At 37.9% G+C, this 21,556-nt stretch overlaps 1 protein-coding gene across 1 annotated transcript in view; it reads right to left on the bottom strand.

The window, feature by feature from the left end:
* Positions 1-21,556, bottom strand: part of BMP2K (BMP2 inducible kinase) — a 153,580-nt gene that overhangs the window by 96,126 nt on the left and 35,898 nt on the right. The window contains exon 2 of the mRNA XM_075284144.1: positions 3,111-3,229. Coding sequence (XP_075140245.1) covers positions 3,111-3,229 — 119 coding nt within the window. The remainder of the gene's footprint in view (positions 1-3,110; positions 3,230-21,556) is intronic.

Raw genomic sequence — 21,556 nt, 5'->3', positions numbered from 1 at the left:
CAGAGGGTGCCAAGAGCTCCCAGAGAAAGCCAGAAATCACTCAAAACCCTGCAATTATTGAGTGCAATCATTATTATTAGGTAGAATTATTAACCCATTAATAGCACTAAAATACCTTTAAAAAAAAAAAAGTTTTACCCCTTTAAAGTAAGCATTCATAAACAAAGTTAACACAAACCTTGTAACATTTTCTCTTTAGTTAAAGAAAAAGCTGTAAAGTATCACTATGGCAAAATCGCCCAAACACAGTCACCACTGCAATTTTCAAGCCGGTTGCATTACGCAGCTTATATTAATCCTAGATATTTTAAGACACATTCTTGGACTCTCTACAATTTTCACAGAATTAAGTACTATGGATTTTAACTAGCTACGGCAGAACACAACTCAACTTCAACCTTTCTGATAAAGACCTTCAAAGCTTTCACCCAGGACCAAGCATCAAAGATGAATAATTCATGTAATTTTATTTATTCTGTACTGCAATAAAAAAGGAAACCCGGGGAAGAAAGGCAGACTATTTTTAAATGTCCTTTAAATTGTGCTATTCCACGGATAGTGATGGCTAAGAGTCTTTTGTCTTTGAAGCAATGAACTTGGGAGTACTTTGCTTATGATGTTTGAGATGTAACAATCGATAGACCTTACTACAATATATTGCTTAGGTTTGTTCAGACAGTGTAGCATGTATAACTGTACACTATTAATTTATAGTAAACTGAATATGCAAGGGATTTGCCTGCTTTAGAAAACCTATGGATCCCAACCATTTGTTTCCTCCATCAATTAGTTGGAGCAGAGAGTGGTCACAAATAGAATCTAGGATGTCTGTACATTAGATAAGATGGCGCCGCTGGAGTGGCAAACTGTTACATGCAGTTCCTGCTCAACTTGAGTTTTTCTCTGCTTTTTCTTTCTTTGTCTTATCATTCTACTACTCAAGGGCATTGCACTATGAAGAACTATGTGAGGTTATGGACTTGGAACTCTATGTATTCAACATCAGGTTAAGTGGAGATCACTCCGCACAAAGAACTAAATGATCCTGAGTCTTTCTTTTTCTTCTTCGTTGCTATGACTCCTAGTATCTTTTTTTCCATCTGCTATGAGCTTCTATATGTTCTTTCTTGAAATATATTACTGTATTATCCTTGCTGCAGTCACACTGAATTTCCCCATAGTGGGACTACTAAAAGATTATCTTATTAGACTGATAACCCATTTTGCAATGCTTAATGTCTCCTGTGTTGGAACTGCAGGTAAGTATACACTTGTGACGAGTTCCTCTGCAGATTACAGTAGACCATTGGGGTTTCCTTTCCAATTTCACCCTGTATAAATTGGCTTTCTAATACTAAGAAGGCTGTTCTCTAGAACATAATTTTTATACAGGATGTCTCCTAAAAAGAGATCCAAGTTAATCGCTCAGGAAGAACGATATGATTCAATTAAATGATGCATACTTCTTACATGATCAGGCATGCGATATTTATTGGCCTTTTTTTAACTGGAAAAAAATATACTAGTTGCTCCATTTTACAACTTTACAATTGGAACTGTAGTTCTACTGTATCTGCAATAGAATCGGAAACAATTTTAAAGGGGTATTCCCACCTCACATACTCATCAGTCTTTACTGCTGTAAAATCTTCTTTCTTCCTGGTTTCTTGCATCATTTGGTGGGCGGGGTTTCACATGCATCCTGCCGTTTAGCTCCGCCCCAAATTTTGTGTGTAGCTCCGCCCACCCATATTGAACTATGAAGTACAGGCAGCAGCAACTCCATTCTGTGTTACATACAGAGACTGCCTGTCTCTGCCATAATGAAAACAACTGAATTAGTTAGCCTGACAACTGGGAGAACAGAAGAAATGAAAGCAGCTCCTCTCCTCTATCTGATAGCAGGAAGCTAGGTCACATGGTGTAGACACAGGAATAGCTAGATACATAGGCTCGCTCCCTGCACTTATCCCCTCCTCCCTCCCCCCTGAGAGCAGCAGATACATCACTTGACTCAGGAGCAGCTAGGTCAGGGCTGTGGCCACAAAGAATTGAATAAAGTAAGATAGTGGACAAACAAAGCAGTTTTGCTGAAGCAGTGTATTTAGGAAAAGTCTTACATCCACATTAACCAGCAGTATAGATAGGATCCTTGTGATGGGACAACCCCTTTAACTCCTCCAATGAGTAATCCATGCCTAATAAGGTTTGAAGCACCCATCATGGATGCTAAACAGAGGGTCAGATTGTCTAAACTGTCTCCTGTAGCTCTGACCATTTTGCCTTGCATATTTTATATTCTTCATGGTCATTGTACATTTTCTCTACCTCCCACAGTCATTGACAAAAAGATAAAAAATAACGCACCGAGGAGTAGTCAATGGAATGGAATAACATTTTCTATATGTAAATGCAATGAGAATACATGTCAGTGATTACAATATTAGACTAAGAGGACACATTTATGGGTGAAAAATGTATATTTGAAAGGAGGCTCTTATATCCTGTTGGACTGCCTTGAGCTTGGATGCAAGATGAGAAACTGTTGGGAATGATGGCACATAGGTTCTTTATGGTATCCTGTTGCACAGGTGTTACAACAGGGCCAGTACATCCTGCACACTCGTAGCCCTATAAAGCTGGTCCTATAAATGCTTGATTGATGATAAATCTGGTGACTGGGCAGGTCAAGACTTGAGGTAATTAAAAACAACCAACCATTCATGTACCCCCTTAAGTCTTTCAACTGCATTTCGACTTCAAGCACACTAGAGAGGAATGTCCAACAGTCAATGATCTGTCACTAAGAGATACACTATCCAAAAGTAGCCTCTGAGCGACTTTTTTCTGTACGCCCTCCTGTGGCAAGACTCACAATACACCTGCAATCACTTATATAACCTCCTGAGACGTAACTGCATGCTGAGTTTTCTACTACTTTTTTTGTCAATGAGTGTACAAACACAGATGTTATTATATAAGTCCGAAAAGTAGACTATCAATACTAAATCTCAATCAAAAAGGCATTTTTTTGCATTTCTGTAATTTTGTGGGGGTTTTTTGTTTGAACATTAATAAAAATTTGGGAGTAATATTAAAATGTGACTTACCATTATAGTTATTTCTCTCTTGCAAATGTTAAGGTCAGGAACATTGTTAACATACATTCTCTTCAGAGCACAACGTAATCCTCCATGAGTTCGAACAAGAAAAACAGTTGAGAAACCACCTAAAATAACAAAGGGTATAAAGATGGTCATTGGTACGTCAGCAAGTAGGGTAAAATAAATAAATCCAGTAAATATATTCATATTATATGCAATGTTTCACTGACATATAAATTTCAGGATGTGCCAAACATTTTATTCAAAGTTATCAGTAAAATATATAGAATTTGCAACATAGGTGGAAGAAAACATGTCACCTTTAAACCAACTCTTCACACACACTTTCCCTGCTGTTTAAAAACTATTCTGAAAATACAGCAAAAAAATATTTGAATAGATAAAACACAAAATGTTTTAGCTGTTCCCAGTAAAACAGACTGCAACACTAGACTGGCTATCAAAAATACTGGAATCCTGATGAAAATCTGATGGAATACATCAGATCTAAGGTAAGAGGCATGAGTATGACGTGCTTAAAGGGGTGGTCCTTTACTCCTCCATATCAATTACATTTTTTTAAATATGTAGACCAAATTTAAAAATCAAAAATTCCAGCAGAACAGCTTTGCCCAACAATCAAAGCCCAGGAAAGCTATGGGAAACCCAAAGCACTATTCACTCACCTAGGTATAATAGGAAACAGTAGAAACTCCTCTACAAGGTACAGAGATTAGGTTTGTGACTAATTTACTGATGACATAGTCTCTTTAAAGGGGCTCTATCATTGGAAAAAGTCATTTTTAACTAATCACATACTTGCATAGCCTTCAGAAAGGCTATTTCACACTTACCTTTTGTATGTAAATTGCCTCAGTAGATTTTGAATAAGTCATATGCTAATTAGCTTTTCCGTGCACCCCGGAAGTCTCTTCGTGCACTGTCTTCTGTATATACAGCACAGGCTGCTGCTGACTCCTCCTACCTGCTCTCATACACAGAACACAGCACAGAGAGGAGAGCTGCTGACAACTTCCTGTGCACCGAGGAGCCTAATTAGCATATGAATAAAACGCACTTATTCAAACACTACTGAGGTGATTTACATACAAAAGGTAGGTGTGGAATAGCATTTCTAAGGGTTAGTTCACACGTAAATAACGTGTGGCTTATTTTGGCACCGGAAAAAAAAGCTTCCTAATTAGAAAGCTTTTTTTGGAGCTTTTTTTTGTAAAAACGGCTTTAAAAAAAAAAAAAAAAAAGCCAGGCTGTTTTCCCCTCCTGTAAAGTGAATGGGCTGAAAGAAACACGTCGCTTTTTTTCCGCGCGGGTTTGCAAAAAAAAATGCAGAAAGGCAAAGACAAAGGCAGAAAACACCTGAAGAAAGGTCATGTCGCTTCTTTTTTTCTGGTAGCAGAAAAAAAAAAAGCTAGCAGTCTACAAAGACCACTATTGTAAAGGGGCTGATTTTGAAGGGAAATGTGTGAACTAGCCCTAAAGGCTATGCAAGTATGTGATTAGTTAAAAATGACTTTGCCATGATAGAGCCCCCTTAAGAAAAATCCTTCCAGATTAATATATATATATACACATATATATATATATATATATATATATATATACATATATATATATATATATATATATATATATATATATATATATATATACACATATATATATATATACATACACATACACACACAGACACACACAAACATATAGTTTTCGTATAATGAGCTTGATTTTTTACATATAACGTATTGCTTTGCATATTGCAGGGCCAAACATTATCATATGCCATGGATCAGTCAGCTGAGGTAAAACTGGGTTACTTCTTCCTCCGTACAAGAATGTCTATTCATCTCAAAGTGAGCATGTGATAAAAGAGCTGAGCGCTTATCTGTTGTGTTCCCCAACACGCTACAACTGTCCTTAGCCGCTTCACAGCATGTTTCTCTGGCAGTACATTACTTGTCAAGGAAACAAAGGACACACTGTTAGGCTCATATCACACTTCTTTGGATTTGAGAAAAGACTTTTTTTGAATTTAGCCATTCCATATACACAGAAAACCTGAATATCCAAAGAGTTACCTATGTCCTGTCTATTAGCAACAAATGAGGCCAATGATACATAGTCCGATATGTCCTGTCTATCCAAAGAGTTACCTATATCCTGTATATCCAAAGAGATACCTATACCCTGTATATCCAGAGTTACCTATGTCCTGTATATCCAAAGAGTTCCCTAAATAATAAAATAAACACACTTTTTATTTTAATATGTTGAATCACTTGTCTTCCATTGGCATTGGCACTGACAGCAGTGAATTTGTTATAAACTTACTCTCAGTACCTTCTAAAGGCAATTCTACTGTTTCCAAATATGCCTCTGTTAATCAGCTTTAGAGCCCCATTTTCATGAGAAATAGGACTTCCAAAGGGCACTTGCCCCTTTTATTAGTATGCAAATAAAGGGATAAGTGCTTTGGGGGCTTGCCTGGTCTTTAGTCTCAACTCTAGATCCCTGGGCTAAGCACTCTTCCCTCATCTGCATGTGTATATGGGCACACTGTTACAGCATCTAAGCAAGGTAGGACAAGAGCAGCAGTGCTGGGGCAACTGGGATTAAAGAGTAATTGTCATTTCTAATGTTTTCCACAACTGAATAGTTCAGATGAATATAAGAAGCTTTGAAATATTTCTTATTAGAGGAAGAGGTTTGTATCCACTTATTAGACTCCTGTCTGCTAAATTGCTTCTCCCCTCACCATAGACTTGCAGTCTGTCCACAGTAAATTGAGTAGTCAGACATCCTAAAGAAGATTACAGCAAGATATTTATCACATCACACTGCTTAGTACTGCTAAAACCTAAAGGACAACTTATACAAATACTTAGGCTGGGTTCACACTACCACTGCTGTCTGCCCCGGGGTTTCCATCATAAACCCCGGGTAAACTGGACAGGGGGCGGCTTGTTGGCGGTCAGCTTTAAAACCCATTCATTTTAATGGGTTTTTAAAGGTGACCGCCGGTATCCTTTTGCAACCTCTCCGCCTGGAAACAGGCTTCTTTTGCATGGACACAAAGCCCTGCATGTACGACTTTGTATCCATGCAAAAAAAAAACCCAAACAAACAGGTTTCCAGGTGAAGAGGCCACATACGGATACCGGAAATCACCTTTAAAAACCCATTCAAATGAGTGGGTATTAAAGCTGACCACCAGTAAGCTGTCCCCTGTCCAGTTTCCCCAGAGTTTACGAAGGAAACCCCGGGGCGGACAGCAGTGGTAGTGTGACCCCAGCATTAGGCTACATGGAAAAACAGCTGTTTTTTTTTTTTTATTATTTCAGAGTCTGTCTCTTGGCCATTGTTAACACACACTGGGTAAAAAATTTTCATGGCATGAAAAAGGTACAAATCATTTAGCAAAATGGAATTTTGTGATTCTTACCCCCTTCCTTCTCTTTTGCTCTTTGATTTCTCCCTTTACTCATACTCTTCTTCTTATCTTAATCCTATCTTTATCCCATCATTAGCCTACCTTTCTTTCTGTCTCCCACCCCCCACCCCCGTACTAACCCCCTCTTTTTGTCTCCTCTCTCCTCTTCTTATTTCCCTTCCCCTTCCTTTCCTTCCTCCTCCTTTTTTTCCCTTATCTCTCTAAATACCTACTGTTTGTAACCATTTTTAAAAATTCAATAAAACTTTTGAGGTAAAATAAATAAATAAATTGGCGTTTTGTGTAAACCCTCGCAACTGTCGTGAAAGGGGACATGGTATGGACTGGGGCACCTACCTGGTCAGATTTAGGATTATTTACGATATAAAGGATACCTGATTTCTACACCAGCTATGAGATTACACCTATTCAGCACATGTGCAGGCTCCTGCCAATAGATGCATCTGATTTATGACATTTAATAAGCTAAATATATATATATATATATATATATATATATATATATATATATATAATTAGAATGAGTTTCATGCTGTGGGGTCCTGAAGGCCTTCAATACTAAACCGCCTGCGGCTACAATGGAATGCAGAATCTAAATCGGAACGCATTCACTTTCATTGCTGTATTTCTTAAACCACACAACTGTTTGCGATATTATAGAAGATAATATGTACTGTATGCATTCATTATTTTAGGATTACACTTATTAAATAGAAGCTTACACAGAAAGGCTTTCCATACTTCAAGGATACAAGTGATAAAGACAGCAAAACACTGGACATGTCCCTTGAGGCTGTTTCATTTGTCACCGCAGCAATAAATGAATTCATGGCAAATCAAAGACATAACATTATTCAATTACAATTAATAAATCTAAAAATCCCTAATTTGTCAGAGTTCATGATGACCTTTAGCCATGATTTACTGCTTTATCCCTCTTGTGTATCAACTATTATGCATTTGATCATTGTTATTCAGCCTTAGTACTGTTTGTACTTATTGTAACGGTTCTGGCTGTTTAGTACATACAGTAACTAAATGAAGAACTGTCGCCAACTAGAAAATGCTTAAAAAGAAATTACTATTGTTATATTAAAGACATACACTATATATATATATATATATATGTCGTTATAGTCTCGAAGTTGCCAGACACTGCCCCTTTCCCACCATAGGCCTCATGATCGGCACTTTACAAAGTTAATGCGTTTGTAATATCAAAACAGTATCTCGTGGCTTTTTTAGGTACTTTGGGGAAAACTCTGCCATTTTCCCAGTTTTCCAACACTTTGGCCATGAGGGGGCAGGATTGGAGACCCAAGAGATGTATTAAGTACCCACTAGTAGTGGCTGCATGCAACTAGAACTTTATGGTTGAATGAAGAAAAACAAACTAAGTAACAGAAAAAACCATGTCTAGAATAACTTGGTATTAGGGCTGGGCAATTTATCAAAAATTACCTAAATTGATATAAATAAAGGGTGTGGCATGTAAAAAGAGGAGTGCCTTAAAATAATCTTTCATTAATTGTAATCCAATTAAAATATTCAATCAATCAGGATTTTGATTTACGGTAGGTCATAGTCACAAGCCCTTATTTTTTTTATCATGTCTTGTATCATTAATCACATATAATGGTGCAACTAAACAAAACAACTTATTTTTTAGCATCCTGTTGCCATAGACTTGCAATGTGATGACGCTCATATGGACAGAAAAATATAAGATTGTCCTGATCACAAAACCCATCCTGACTAAACGAGACAAATGGAAACTAAAGGGCACGCTTAACCCCTTGCAAATATCTGCCCTACATGTACGGCCGATGTTAGGAGACGGTCAAGCACTACATTCATAAGAAGCATTCTGTTTTACACAGCAGTAATGCCCGGCAGTGTCAATGATCACAGAACTCTGATAACGGACATTTTTAATTTTTCAGTTCACATGATGGTTTACTGTTGGCAGCGCAAATTTTACTTTGTAATGGCACCACTCAATATCCTGCGCACTGTACTGGGAAACTGGAAACACAATTGTGAATGAGCTGGAATTGGGAGAAAAAAGTGCTTTTGAACCAATTTCCTATGGGTTTGATTTTTACAGCATTCACAATGACATGTTACCTGTATTCTGTGGGTCGGTATGATCACAGCAACACCACATTTATATAGCATTTGTAATATTTTGATACCTTTTAAAAAAAAAAAAAAATGAAAAATTTTGCAAAATAGAAAAATTTCTTTCAGTCTCCATGTTCTGATATCTATAATTTTTTTTCATCTTTACAGGCATGAAGCTGGGTATGGCGTATTTTTATGTGGGACAAAATGTTGTTTTTATTGATACCGTTTTGGGAAAGGTCTGATGGTTTGATCAATTTTCTTTAGGAGGCAAAGTGTTGAAATAAAAAAAATTTAAAAAAAAGTTGCCATTTTGATTTTTTTCCCCACCATATGGGATAAATATTTTTTTATATTTTGGCAGTTTGGGAATTTTTGAGCATAGCAATACCTAAAATGTTAAATAATAATAACTATTTTTATAGACTTTTAAAAGTTTTTTTCTTTTTCTTTTATTTTCAGACCCCTTAGGGAGTCTGATACCTCATACAATACACCACAATACTAATGTACCGTACTGCAGTGTATAGCAAAATCCATTCACTAGGCTCTTGGCTGTCATGTTAACTAACTGATACATAAGTGACAGTGCCCATGACGCCTGCGCACTTTAGATGCCGTGGCCACGTTTAATCACACCATTCAAAGTGTTTACAGTCACGATCTGTTGGCATCCCCGTGTATCAACAGCCCCTCGCGCCTAATTTTGTACATGTGAATAAATCAAAATTAATAACTTTGAAGTGTCATGAAAATAAGGCAATTGATGCACTGGGGGGTGCGCTTACACCTCCCTTGGAGCACTGCTCCCATCATCTTCTGCCTGTGCAGTGGGCGTTGATTATTTTGAAGCTGGAGTCTGAGTCGGTAACTTTTTCAAACTCCCAACTCCACCAACCTGAATGTACTTTTTCTAGCCTTCAGATCCATAGTATGAATTATTAAATGGGGACTTCGAAAACGAAAAATCAAACATTCGAAAAAGACCGCAAATATATAAGATCCTTTTCACTTTCCCTTCTTTTTCTGTCTCAGCCTGTTTGTGCCAAATGACTTGCAAGACAATAAAAGGTAATGATTGTAACAGTGTGTGTAAAGGAGAAGCTGCAGATCTGACATACATGCTGACAATACACAATACTAACCCGATCCAATTTCATTTCTGTACTTGGAATGTAAATGTATGTTAAATGTGAGATAACTGAGGCGGATAAATGGAGATTTCTTATGTCACTGTAAGAAAGTTTCTTTTTTCCACTGTGACGTGGCCTTTAAGTAAACTGCAGCGTTCACAGGCCCGTCAGGAGAGGCAGCTCAGTCACTGGACGGGTCTGTGTGTTCCTTCTACAACTGGTCTAAACCAGATCACTTCCTTTGCAAGACTTCTTTTTTTTCCCTGTGAGGCAAAAATCATAGAGCAACAGTAAAATGTAACAAAGGAAATCTAAATACAAAGGGATCCACTAGTATCATTACTTTACCCATTTATATACCCTATGGAACATTCTCCAGGAGTGAAAAACTCAGAATAGTGGCAATCTAGTATGTGACCGATATATTAGAGTTGTATTATAAACACCTACTAAGATATCTATCTATCTATCTATCTATCTATCTATCTATCTCTCTATCTATCTATCTATCTATCTATCTATCTATCTATCATCTATGTACCTATCTATCTCCTATGTATCCATCTATGTATCCATCTCTCTATCCATCTCTCGCTCTATCTCTCTATCTCTCTCTAACTATCTCTCTATACACATCTTATGTCTCCATTACCTGCTTTGCTCTTTTTCATTGCTCCCTTTCACATTCAGGTAAATCACAGTTCCCTACGCACCTTCAGCTTTTCTCTATGTAAATAGTTATTCCCTATGCACACAAGACAACAGCCGGACTCACTTCTATTTACTCCTTCACCTACAGTGTAGATGGCTGGCAATGCTATCATGAGGTGCCGTCTATGTCCATATTGCACCAGTTGCTATGTTATGTAATTGGGTTCGTGACAAAGTGTATGGGGCTTCCCTCATATACACTGCACTCCTCACCTAACCTGTGACCCCTGCATTATGTAATATATATTTTGTAGGTATGAATAGGTTTGTTGACTTTGCAGCAATATTCTCACCCATAATACCGTCTGTATGCTGATGACATGATACTCTTTTGATGACTCCCTGCCCCATGCCATCACCTTGGACCCCATCCTGGTGACATTCTTATGGGGCTCCTCTACAGATCTAAATTGCAACTACAGAAATTACAAATACCTAAATCATCTGGCTGGACAAATGAAGTATCTGGGACCTTGGTTAAACTCTGGATGTCCTGCATCACCTGGATTGCACTTTGCAGACTATGCGTACCTTACCTGTTTGTGGCCTTTACTCAAGCATCCAAAGAATGTTAAAGCCAAACTACTAACAATTTATAGCTTGTAACAAAAAGAGTGCACTGCTGACAAGTATATCCCTTCTTACTCAGATATCCCTGAAGAAACCCCATTGTGGAACAGCCAGGAGCTTGAACATCTCTTCCTCCTCCAGACTTGATGTACTGGTCCTTGATGTACTGGTCCCAACCATGATTACATACTCTGCAGGATGCACGTACCCCTGCTACTCTCTCTACCCAACCTCAGGAAGTCTATTAATAACCCCGCCAAGCATCCTACAGATTTTTACAGTTATGACATGCTGTAGTGATGCAATTAGTTTCTTCTTCCCTCTCTGCCTTCCCATTGATTAGGATTATTCTTTCACGGTGTCCAAATGGAACTCATCTTCCAATGCAGAATTTTTTTTGCAATACAATTCTGAATTAACTACTGAACATATATACCATGCCACATCCAGTCAAGTAACATATGTGCTGGTGCTTTGTCACCATTAGCAATATAAACTAAATTCTTATATTCTTGTTTATACGCTCTGAACTTCAGTGCGCCTTATCCTATAGGCTATAAAGGACATTTGCTAACTGTTAAGTTTCTGCCATTTACTTTGCAAATAGTTGTTAAAAATGTGCAGCTACATGGGTTAATATTCTCACCATTTGTGGAAAAAGTCACCATCTGTTTTACATAAATTATTTTCATGTCATAAACATGTCAGAAGAGAATAATATGTAATTAAAAATCAATTAAATACAATAAATGAGTGAATGGTTTCAAGGATTTCAGTAATTTTTACGATTGGCATAGGATATACTGTACCATCATTGTCACATCTTAGAAATTTGTTCTAATGATCAGCAAAGATCACATTGGTTGGATCCTCACTAGATGATAAATCCAAGCCCTAGGTCAACAATGGTTGTTTTCCGACACAACCTCTTTATGTAACTTTATCTATTCACATTTTGTGGTTTGTTCTAAACCTTATTCAAATGTATATCTTTATTAAATGGGCTCTATCATTGGGAAACTCATTTTTAACTAAGCACATACTTGCACACCTACCTTTTGTTTGTTAATCCCCTCAGCCATTTTTGAATTAGCCCACTTTTATTCATATGCTAATTAGCCAGCAAGGAGCACCAGGGAAGCCTCACTGAGCACTGTCTGATGTGAAGATGGGGAAGGTGAGAGCAGGGAGGCTGCTGCTGCTGATAACTCGTCATTATTATTGAAAATCTACTGAGGCAATTTACATACAAAAGGTATGTGTGGAATAGCCTTCCTAAAGACTATGCATAGATGTGCTTACCTAAAAATGACTTTTCCCAATGATAGAGCCACTTTAATGCATGTGCTGCAGAAACGTCTATTCAGATGTGTGAAACCGATTTTGAATATCAGAAATCCCTGCATGAAATCTGCCATGTAAATATACCCTAAACCGCTGCTACAAGGGGTTTCTTGGATCCCTGCCATTATTGCTCACAATCACTTTCCCATTGATGATTGCATGGCCACAACTGCTCTTCCTGTATGACCGCCCGATAGTACATACATACAGTATATATGTATGTATATATGTACTACTTTGCTACAACTAACAACTAAAATCCGGGTGCCCCCTTAATTTTTTTCTGAAATTTCCCCAATGTGGGACTATTAAAGGATTATCTTATCTCTTATATGTGTGAAACAGGCAACCTTTATAATACGTTAAACATTCAACACTATACATTTACTGAACTTTACAGCATCTACAGATGTTATATGAGAGCTAGTTTTTCTAGATTGCTGAGATGTGTTCACATATACAGTACGCTCATTAAAGACAGGATATGATGAATTTAGTAAAATTGCCCAGGCTTGCTCACAGCAACACCTGCAAGTTTCTTTCATGAAGAAAGCGTGTCCAAGTGTGGAATCAAATCTGCAAAGAGTGCTTCGATTTGTATTGCCCAGCAGGGTGGCCAACTGCCTTTACCAGCAAAAACGCTATATCCTGAATTGTAATAGCATGTGAATCCACAAATATGGATATACAACAAATTACTTCCAGGTTGGGTGAATATAATTAATGGATGTTATGGAATCAAGGATTCATAAAGTAATAATAGTAATATAGATATCATTGATACTGAATTACCTGTTTGGTATATTATGTAACTATCCATGCTACAGTCAACCAATTTATCTTTCTAATTGCAATTTATAGCAATGTATTCATTACAGCAAACTGAGGTAGACAAATATATTATAAGTAATTGTTAAGTATAAGTACGGAGACTTACAAGTCATTCCTGCTCCGCTAGGGATTATGGGTAAAAAAATATGCAAATCTAGACTTGTAAGTCTCCGTACTGCCTATGTAGGCACACACTCTCCCTGATGTGGACGAGTGCCCCCATACCCTGGTCTATAGTCTCTCACTCTGCCAAATCAGTATCCCTGCGCTATGCTGAGGATGGCCCAATAGGCCGAAACAGCCCTGTCCATAGCTGGGAATCTGTTCCTTTTGGGACAGAAATACTGATTTGGCAATTAAATCCACATCATGATTAAAATAATATAATAATAATAATAATAATAATAAATTTTATTTCTATAGCGCCAACATATTCCGCAGCGCTGTACAATTTGTAGGGTTCAAATACAGACAGAACGATATATTACAAAGAAAATCATTTCACACAATGGGCCTGAGGGCCCTGCTCGCAAGAGCTTACAATCTATGAGGTAGAGGGGATGACACGAGGTAGCAGGGGCGGTATTGCTTATACAGAGGTCAGACACTTTTGTAATAGAAGTGACTGTCATTGCATAAACATAAGACTTTATGAGCCGTCGACAGTCGTGTCCTTTAATATGTGGATGGAGCTTGGACCTATGCAGTTAGCATGAGATGACATCATATCATGTGGGGAAATGTGGGAGCGGAGACAGAGGAGGGTTAAGGGTTTACGTTAGACATTGTGATAGGCCTGTCTGAACAGATGCGTCTTTAGTTTGCGTTTGAAACTGTAGAAATTGGGAGTTAATCTGATCGTCCGGGGTAGAGCATTCCAGAGAAGTGGTGCAACTCGGGAGAAGTCTTAAAAGACTTTATAACTGAGTCGTTCATGATGTTAAGGATGCTGCCCTCTATAGAGTGGTGTACAGAGTGCACTCTGTTCTCCTAATTCCATCTAGGAGAATAGATTTGCATATTTTTTTTACCCATAATCCCTAGCGGAGCAGGAATGACTTGTAAGTCTCCGTACTGCCTATGTAGGCACACACTCTCCCTGATGTGGACGAGTGTCCCCTGACCCTAGTTCTATAATAGAACGTATAATGCACTGCACTACATACTTTAGGTAGTGCAAAATATTATACAAGACCGGACACTGATATAAAAAAAATGGCCTGGGCGCATGCGGAGTAGCATGCGGCTTCTACTACGGCTACTGCGCAGGCGCCCAGGCCATTTTTTTTTTTTATCTGCGCAGGCGCCCAGGCCATTTTTTTTTTTTTATCAGCGTCAGTTCGCGAGCGCCGGAGGACGACGGGGCCGGAGGACATCGGAGGAAGAAGAGGCGTGGATGAAGAAGAAGACACACCCTGAATGCCCGCCCAGCGTGCACGATGCGTAAGTAAATAACATTCTTTTTTAGGGTTTTATTTTAAAACTGGGGGTAATTTAATATAACATTTACAGTGCCTGAATAGCCTTTGTAAAGGCTATTCACGCATATGTGGGGCTCTATCAGCATGATTTTGCTGATAGAGCCCCTTTAATAAAAATATATATATATATATATATAAAAACATTCCAGAAACATTGAGTATTGTTCATCCATAATGACACGAACAATACAAAAAAATGTAATGCTTTTACTGCATTACAGGACTGATGCAATTTTATTGACCCAGTCAATACATGTATCAGGTATTTAACCTCAGGGTGCACAGCACAAAATTTATATCATAAAAACAAAATTGCTGTTCTTCTCTATTCCTTCCCAGAAAGAATACATTTATATGCCATAAATAATGCCATTAAATACTACAGCTTATTCCACAAAAATACACAAACCTTCATATGATTAAAATAAAGTTATAGTTCTTGGTATGAAATGACAGAAAACACAATAAATGGTTTGGTCATTAAGACATAACACATTCTACAAATGTTAGGATCATTGGTTAAATGCTATTCTACTGGGAAAAGAATGATGTTTTTGTCCATGGAGTAATGGTAAGATATTTATTATTTTTTCCTTCTTTTTAATCTGGTTATCCTTTCCTCTTAAGTCAGACCATACTTAAAAGTGTTCTCCCCATTTTCTGTTCATCAGGCAGGCTTTCATGTAATCTTGGAAGTTTCCCTTTAATTACAGTGTGTAAATACACTAAATACGGAAAGTAGACTTCAGAAACTAGCGCGCCTCTCACGACATGATAACCCTCAGTACAAGTAAATTATAAAGTAAAGCATATACATTTTTATAAATGGATCTGTATAAAAGACACCCAAACTTACAAAGGAACATTCATGTGGTTTTAGCATCTATAACCAAAAAGCTCCATCCACTTTAACTAAAAATAAGGTCTGTAATTCTGGAACTGCAAGGTTTCTGAAGAAAAGCTGCTCGTGTTCATAAGCATCGCTCATTAAGTTTAAGAGAGACATATAGTTAATGGAAGAAAGTTTCAACTGATTATTCTGTGCATTTAATTTTATATTTTTATGGACTTTGTTTACTGTATAGTCACTAAGGAAAATGCTGTGTCCTTCTGAAAGGGATGGACTCTACAGCCTAAAAATAAAATTGTAATTTTTTCATAATAACGCTAAATGAAACATGCGCAAAAACCATCACAACAATCCCTTTCTTCATCTCATGCTTACTTTTCATCCAATTTTGCCTCATATTACAATAAAGCATGAAAATATATAAAACAAATATATGTGTTCTAGGAGTTCAGTCATTTCACCTCTTCCCTCGTCTGTGTTTCGGCTCCTGGAAAAAAGAAGTGACATGCTCATTCTTTCAGGCGGATTTGCCTCGCGACATCCGCCTGAAGACACATGGAGAATATTCCTGTTTCTTGATGGAAAGTACCAAACAAGAAATACAGAACAGAGTAAGAGATGCCACTTCGAAATTTTCAAACTCTTGAAGATCTCCCTTTAAGATTTCAATTTCTTCAGCACTATGTTAAAGATGAAGTAAACTAGGGCAAAATAAGTTGTCGTATGAGGAAGAGCACCCAGGGATGCTTCTGCCTAATGCCACTCCTCCATCACCCATCGAACAAAAGATCTTAGATTTCATAGGAGATAGCTTGAATTTTCTCTTCAGTGGCTTTGTAAGCTTAATACAAGATTGCAACTTTATTATTACAATGCTTTTTACATGTATTTCTCTCGTAGGAAGAAACAGATATACCCTTGTCCATATATGGGCTAAAATCAAATTAGAAAACCCAATGTAACCACTCGAACAAATGATCTTGTTATTGAGCTAATCTACCAAGATATATGATAAAACAACACGGCTAACACAACATAATTTCATTGAATCTTAATTTATCTGATTTCATTTTTGCAATATTATCATGTATATAAATCAGGCCCAACTTGCACACACAGCAGACACAAAGACAATGTGAATCTACAGACATGCTTCAATTAATTATACTCGCTGCTTATTTCCTAGCAGGCTAATGCTATAATGAAACTTTAATTAAGACCAGAATCCCATCATTGTAGTCAATCTCATTACCTAGGACAGCGTTAACACTTAAAAGAAAAGTACAAAAGAAATCATGGAGATGTTGTAGCTATCAATGATCGCGGCATTATCCTCACATATTTAAAGTTGCCCATATATATATATATGAAATGATTGTTTTTTCTCCCTGACGCCATTGTAAATGTGCACGATCAGCCAAGTGCCCATTGACAAAGGTTTATTCCCTGTGGGAACAAAGGATCAGACATGTTGAAATTTAATAACATTTAGAGAAAGTCAAGACAGGAAGCCCTATACACTAAAAGGGGCGTTTTAGCTGAAATTTATCCAATGAGAGACAACGGCCAATTTTTGTTTTGTTAGGTCATGAGATGTGCTGATATCTTCACTGAAAGAAAGCAAAGGAACAGAGTAAAAAGCAGATGATATCGCTACCAATCGTCCATTATCAAACCCCTTCTATTAGCCAGGACACAGAGAGACGCTAGTAAGAGTTGTGTGACCACTCACAACCTGATGTTAGGCTGCTATAATACCTGGCTATTAGCTGGTCATTCAGAATCCACGTCTACAAGGAATTATCCATATTTCAAAGGTATTGGAAAAATAGGCTGTAGTCTCCATTCAAAAATTGGTTTAAGCTGTCCGACATCGATTCATTTAGGAATTACAAAATGTAGGAAATATTTATGTTCTGTTTTACTTTCTTATCATGCTTATATCCTGCTCACAAACATGGCACAGCATCTATCACACTCAAGGGTTCAGTATACTTTACTGCCAAAGTCAAGATCTAATGAAGTGCTTAGGGTCTGACCTGTGATGTAAGCCATGTGCTAACCAGAGAAGGCAATGACTTTACTTCCATAGCATTTTAAGAGATATCACAGCTTTGTAACTTGTGTAGTGCTTTACTGCATGGAATATAAAAAAATTTTGAAGCACTTTTGAAAATAATCTTAACTGGAAAAATCACACAAACCTCACAAATTTCTGTCTACAGCACCCAATAAGCCCACTGTGTCTTCATGGTTACAGACCACAAACAAACCATGTGTAGTTTAATCTTACGGCCATACTCGCTTACATTTGCCTCTACTTGTTTCTCGATCTAGTAAGGCGACACTAAGACTACATGCAGATGACTGACATTTTCCAAAGCCATCCAAGGAGCACCCGTTTTCACAGATCCATCATACATTTGAATGTAGAGAAACAGCCAAAGCAAGACATGACATTGTTGACACGACTGTCAAAATATCGGTCATGTGAATAGCCCCCTTTAACTGACAATGAAATGAATGCTGCTGTGTGACGCCCATGTGAATATAGCCAAAGAATCTATTCCACAAGTTTGAAAAAGGTGCGGTTTAGCGTATGTAATGGCAGGACACCGCAGTCTGAATTTTGATATATAGTCTCCTCTACTTTATGTATATCCATAGCTCTGAAGAAACATTTTCTAGCAGGTATGGAAGGGTTAGTGGTTAACTGTGATCTACCAGTGCCTGCCAAATTGTTCACTTGGACAGAAGGAGCAATAAAAGCTTTCATTTTGTTGACATTCTGTTAATTTTTACTTAGAACCTGATATTACTAAACTGCCCGTTTTATCATTTGTATTTTCAGCGCTCACTCCTGTGAAATAAAACTGGTTGCAGTCAGTTGTGCCTGCTGGCAAATGACTCAGTTCCTGTTAACCAATCTACTTTTGTAGACCACAAGATTCTTACATCTGAAAGCTACATAATATGCTATGTGCACATCATCCCAAGTAAGACGCACCACCATATACCACGCAAAGATTTTCTTTATTGCTAACTGGAAAAGTAAATTAGTGAGCTAGCCCCATGACACATAAAAGCTGGGATTAAACCACTTTGAAATGTAATCTCCTGATTTTGCGAACTTTCTTCAAAACCCTCCATGACACGTAAGTGGATTTGATTTCAAGGCCTTTGGCGAAATAAAAAGGCATTGAGAAAAGTTAGCCGAGAGGACTTTCATTAGTTTTAATTGCAGTAAACACTATAATATACTGAGCACCACTTACAACCAAAATCCTGGTGTGCTAAACTGATCTATTATTAAAGCCATCATAAAAAGTAATGGTATTGTATTCGCTGTCCAATAAAATTTCTAAATGCCTTCAAATATATATAGAAAAAGGCAGAAGCCTCCTTTATTACTAGTTCAGTATACTCGAATATTCAAGAAATTGAAAAAAGTAAAAATAAAATAAAGATGGAATGTCTTCATTTAAACTATACCAAAAAAAAAAAGCAGCAATGCCCAGAGGAACTACAGCAATGTTTCCAGTTATTGTGAAATTACAACTCGAGGGTATGCTATATCAGCAAGCCAGACGTTGTAGGCTGCACGCTGTGAGGGTGCTATGTCCAGCAAACACCCACAACCCTCTTAAAATGTCCTACATCTGGTTTTAAAACTGGAGATTATCCAGGTGGGACAAACAGATGTTGGAATTTATTAAAGCAGATATACACCCCATAATCTAAAAAACAAAAACAAAAAACAAACAAACAAAAAAAAACCCCAGAAACATTATTTTCCAAGATAAGTTAAAAGTTCATGGTTGGGTCTGCTAGTCTGCAGTAACTTTCTAGTCACGCGGCAGCAAAGGCCATTCAAGTTCAGTGGTGAATGGTCTATAATGTAGTGTCATGACTGCCACCACATTATACACTCATGAGCCCCTATAACATCACATTCTAAAGCCATAGGCATTGACATGGAGTTGGCCTTCTCTTTTGCACCTAAAATAACTTCCACTTCTGTGAAGCTTTCTATAAGATTTTGGAATGGAAAATTGTGAGGCTGGACACCAATACTGGAACCAGACAACTTCTTCAGCAATCTCCTTTCCAGTTTAACAGTTTGGTAAAAAAGACGTTCCCTAATCTGTTCCCATAAAGTTGGAAGCCTACAAACATCCAAAATGTGTTGGTATGCTGAAGCATTAGGATTTCCCTGCACTGGAACTATGAACCTAAGCCAACCACTGAAAAACAACCCCATAGCACTACCCCTCTTCCACCTAAATTTATACTTGGCACAATGTAGTCAGATGGGTAATATTTTTCTTGGATTCATCAAACCCAGACTTGACAGAAAAGCACAAACTTGTTTCTGATATGGGGCTTACACCAGCAGTGCCAAACCATTTTTTTCCACCATGGATTTCCAAAATAATGTACAAAATAAGACAATTTTCCCCATGGCCTGGGTGGGGGTTGTGTCTTGTAAAAGTGACCTCATAGTCAAAGGATCTTTAAGTTTTAGAGTACAGGAGCAGCAGAGCCGAGGAAGGTAGCGCTGTACAATATACAGATTCATATAATCTCCCGCCAGTCTGAGTAGACAGTTCTTGCACATTCATTGAGCCTTTAGAGTCTGCATATGGCAGCTCATAGCCAGACACCAAGTGACCAGAGAGGCTTTGTATGAACCACAGGGGAACTCTGCAACAACGGCCAACACACGTCTGTATGTCTGTTGTTCTATAATTATAGAATGTCATTCTGATATTACTTATTATTAAACAGTAGACCTTCAATTGTCTGCAGGTCTACTGGACAGTGCATATGTTGGGGCAGGCTGTGCTATTTATATAGATGTTGGCAGATCTGGTCTAGGTCAGTCTGCACTCCCCGCTCTGTATAAATACACACACACACACACACACACACACAAGTCCTCTCCTGGTGGCGACTGCACACGCTGGTCATTTTGTGGCCCAACACCAGATGATCCAAGGCTTAGTACTGGTCCAAGGCCTGGTAATAAAAGATTTCTGCTTTCCATTATTACATCCAATACATGGAATTGTGGCTAGTGATATAGTGTTTACAGGCAACTGTTCGGCCATGAAAACCCAAGAAGCTCCTGGCAGAAGTTTTGTTTTTTTTTTGCTAATGTTAATAACGAGAAATGATTTGCAGTAATTGTAGATGAGGAGGTTCGCCTATTAATGTTTAATGTCAGGCACACAGCTTCTTCCAACAACTGAAATAATAGTTACATAGTAACCCTAAGAGGAAACATATATGCTGTGCAAGACAGGAAGCATCATCCAGCTTCAGGAAGTGAGGGCTATCTGTGACATGACATTCAGCCGCTTCAATTGTTAATGATAGTTAATGATACTGATGGAAGAAAAAAGAGAACGTGAGACACTTTTCTGGTAAAATTTCATGGAAAACACCCTTTTCTGGTACAACATAGGATCTAATACACTACAAAATGTGAGTACTTTCTGTGTGGTCCTTAATAAACATCCATTATACAGATCTGGAATCCAGTGGAATGGTGGAATTACAATATACTACTATTGGCTTGGAGACTGCTTTGTAAAATATTAGGAAACCATAATAAACCATAATAGCAGCCATCCTAAAAAATACAAATGGACCTATAGCCTCTCTGCACTTTACGCTATATTCACATGGCCATGCTGGTGAATGTACATCCAAAGGTAATCGTTTTCATGGATATCTTCATATAAAATGGAGTTATACAATACATAGGCACATTCAGGGAACACAGACTCCATTATGACCATATTATGGCTTTACAAAGATCACTCCTCCTACATTTCTTCCCTGTCTCCAGAGGGTGGTGAGAAGGGGGAGGCTGATTATGATCATGATGATGCCGAGGTGCTCAAGCAACAGTTAGAAGGCTTCCCGTGCTCGGT

Source organism: Leptodactylus fuscus, chromosome 1 (genome assembly GCF_031893055.1).
Source record: "Leptodactylus fuscus isolate aLepFus1 chromosome 1, aLepFus1.hap2, whole genome shotgun sequence".
In the NCBI taxonomy this organism is placed as follows: domain Eukaryota; kingdom Metazoa; phylum Chordata; class Amphibia; order Anura; family Leptodactylidae; genus Leptodactylus; species Leptodactylus fuscus.
The sequence above is the reverse complement of the archived record's forward strand: the minus strand, read 5'-3'. Positions and strand labels throughout refer to the sequence as shown.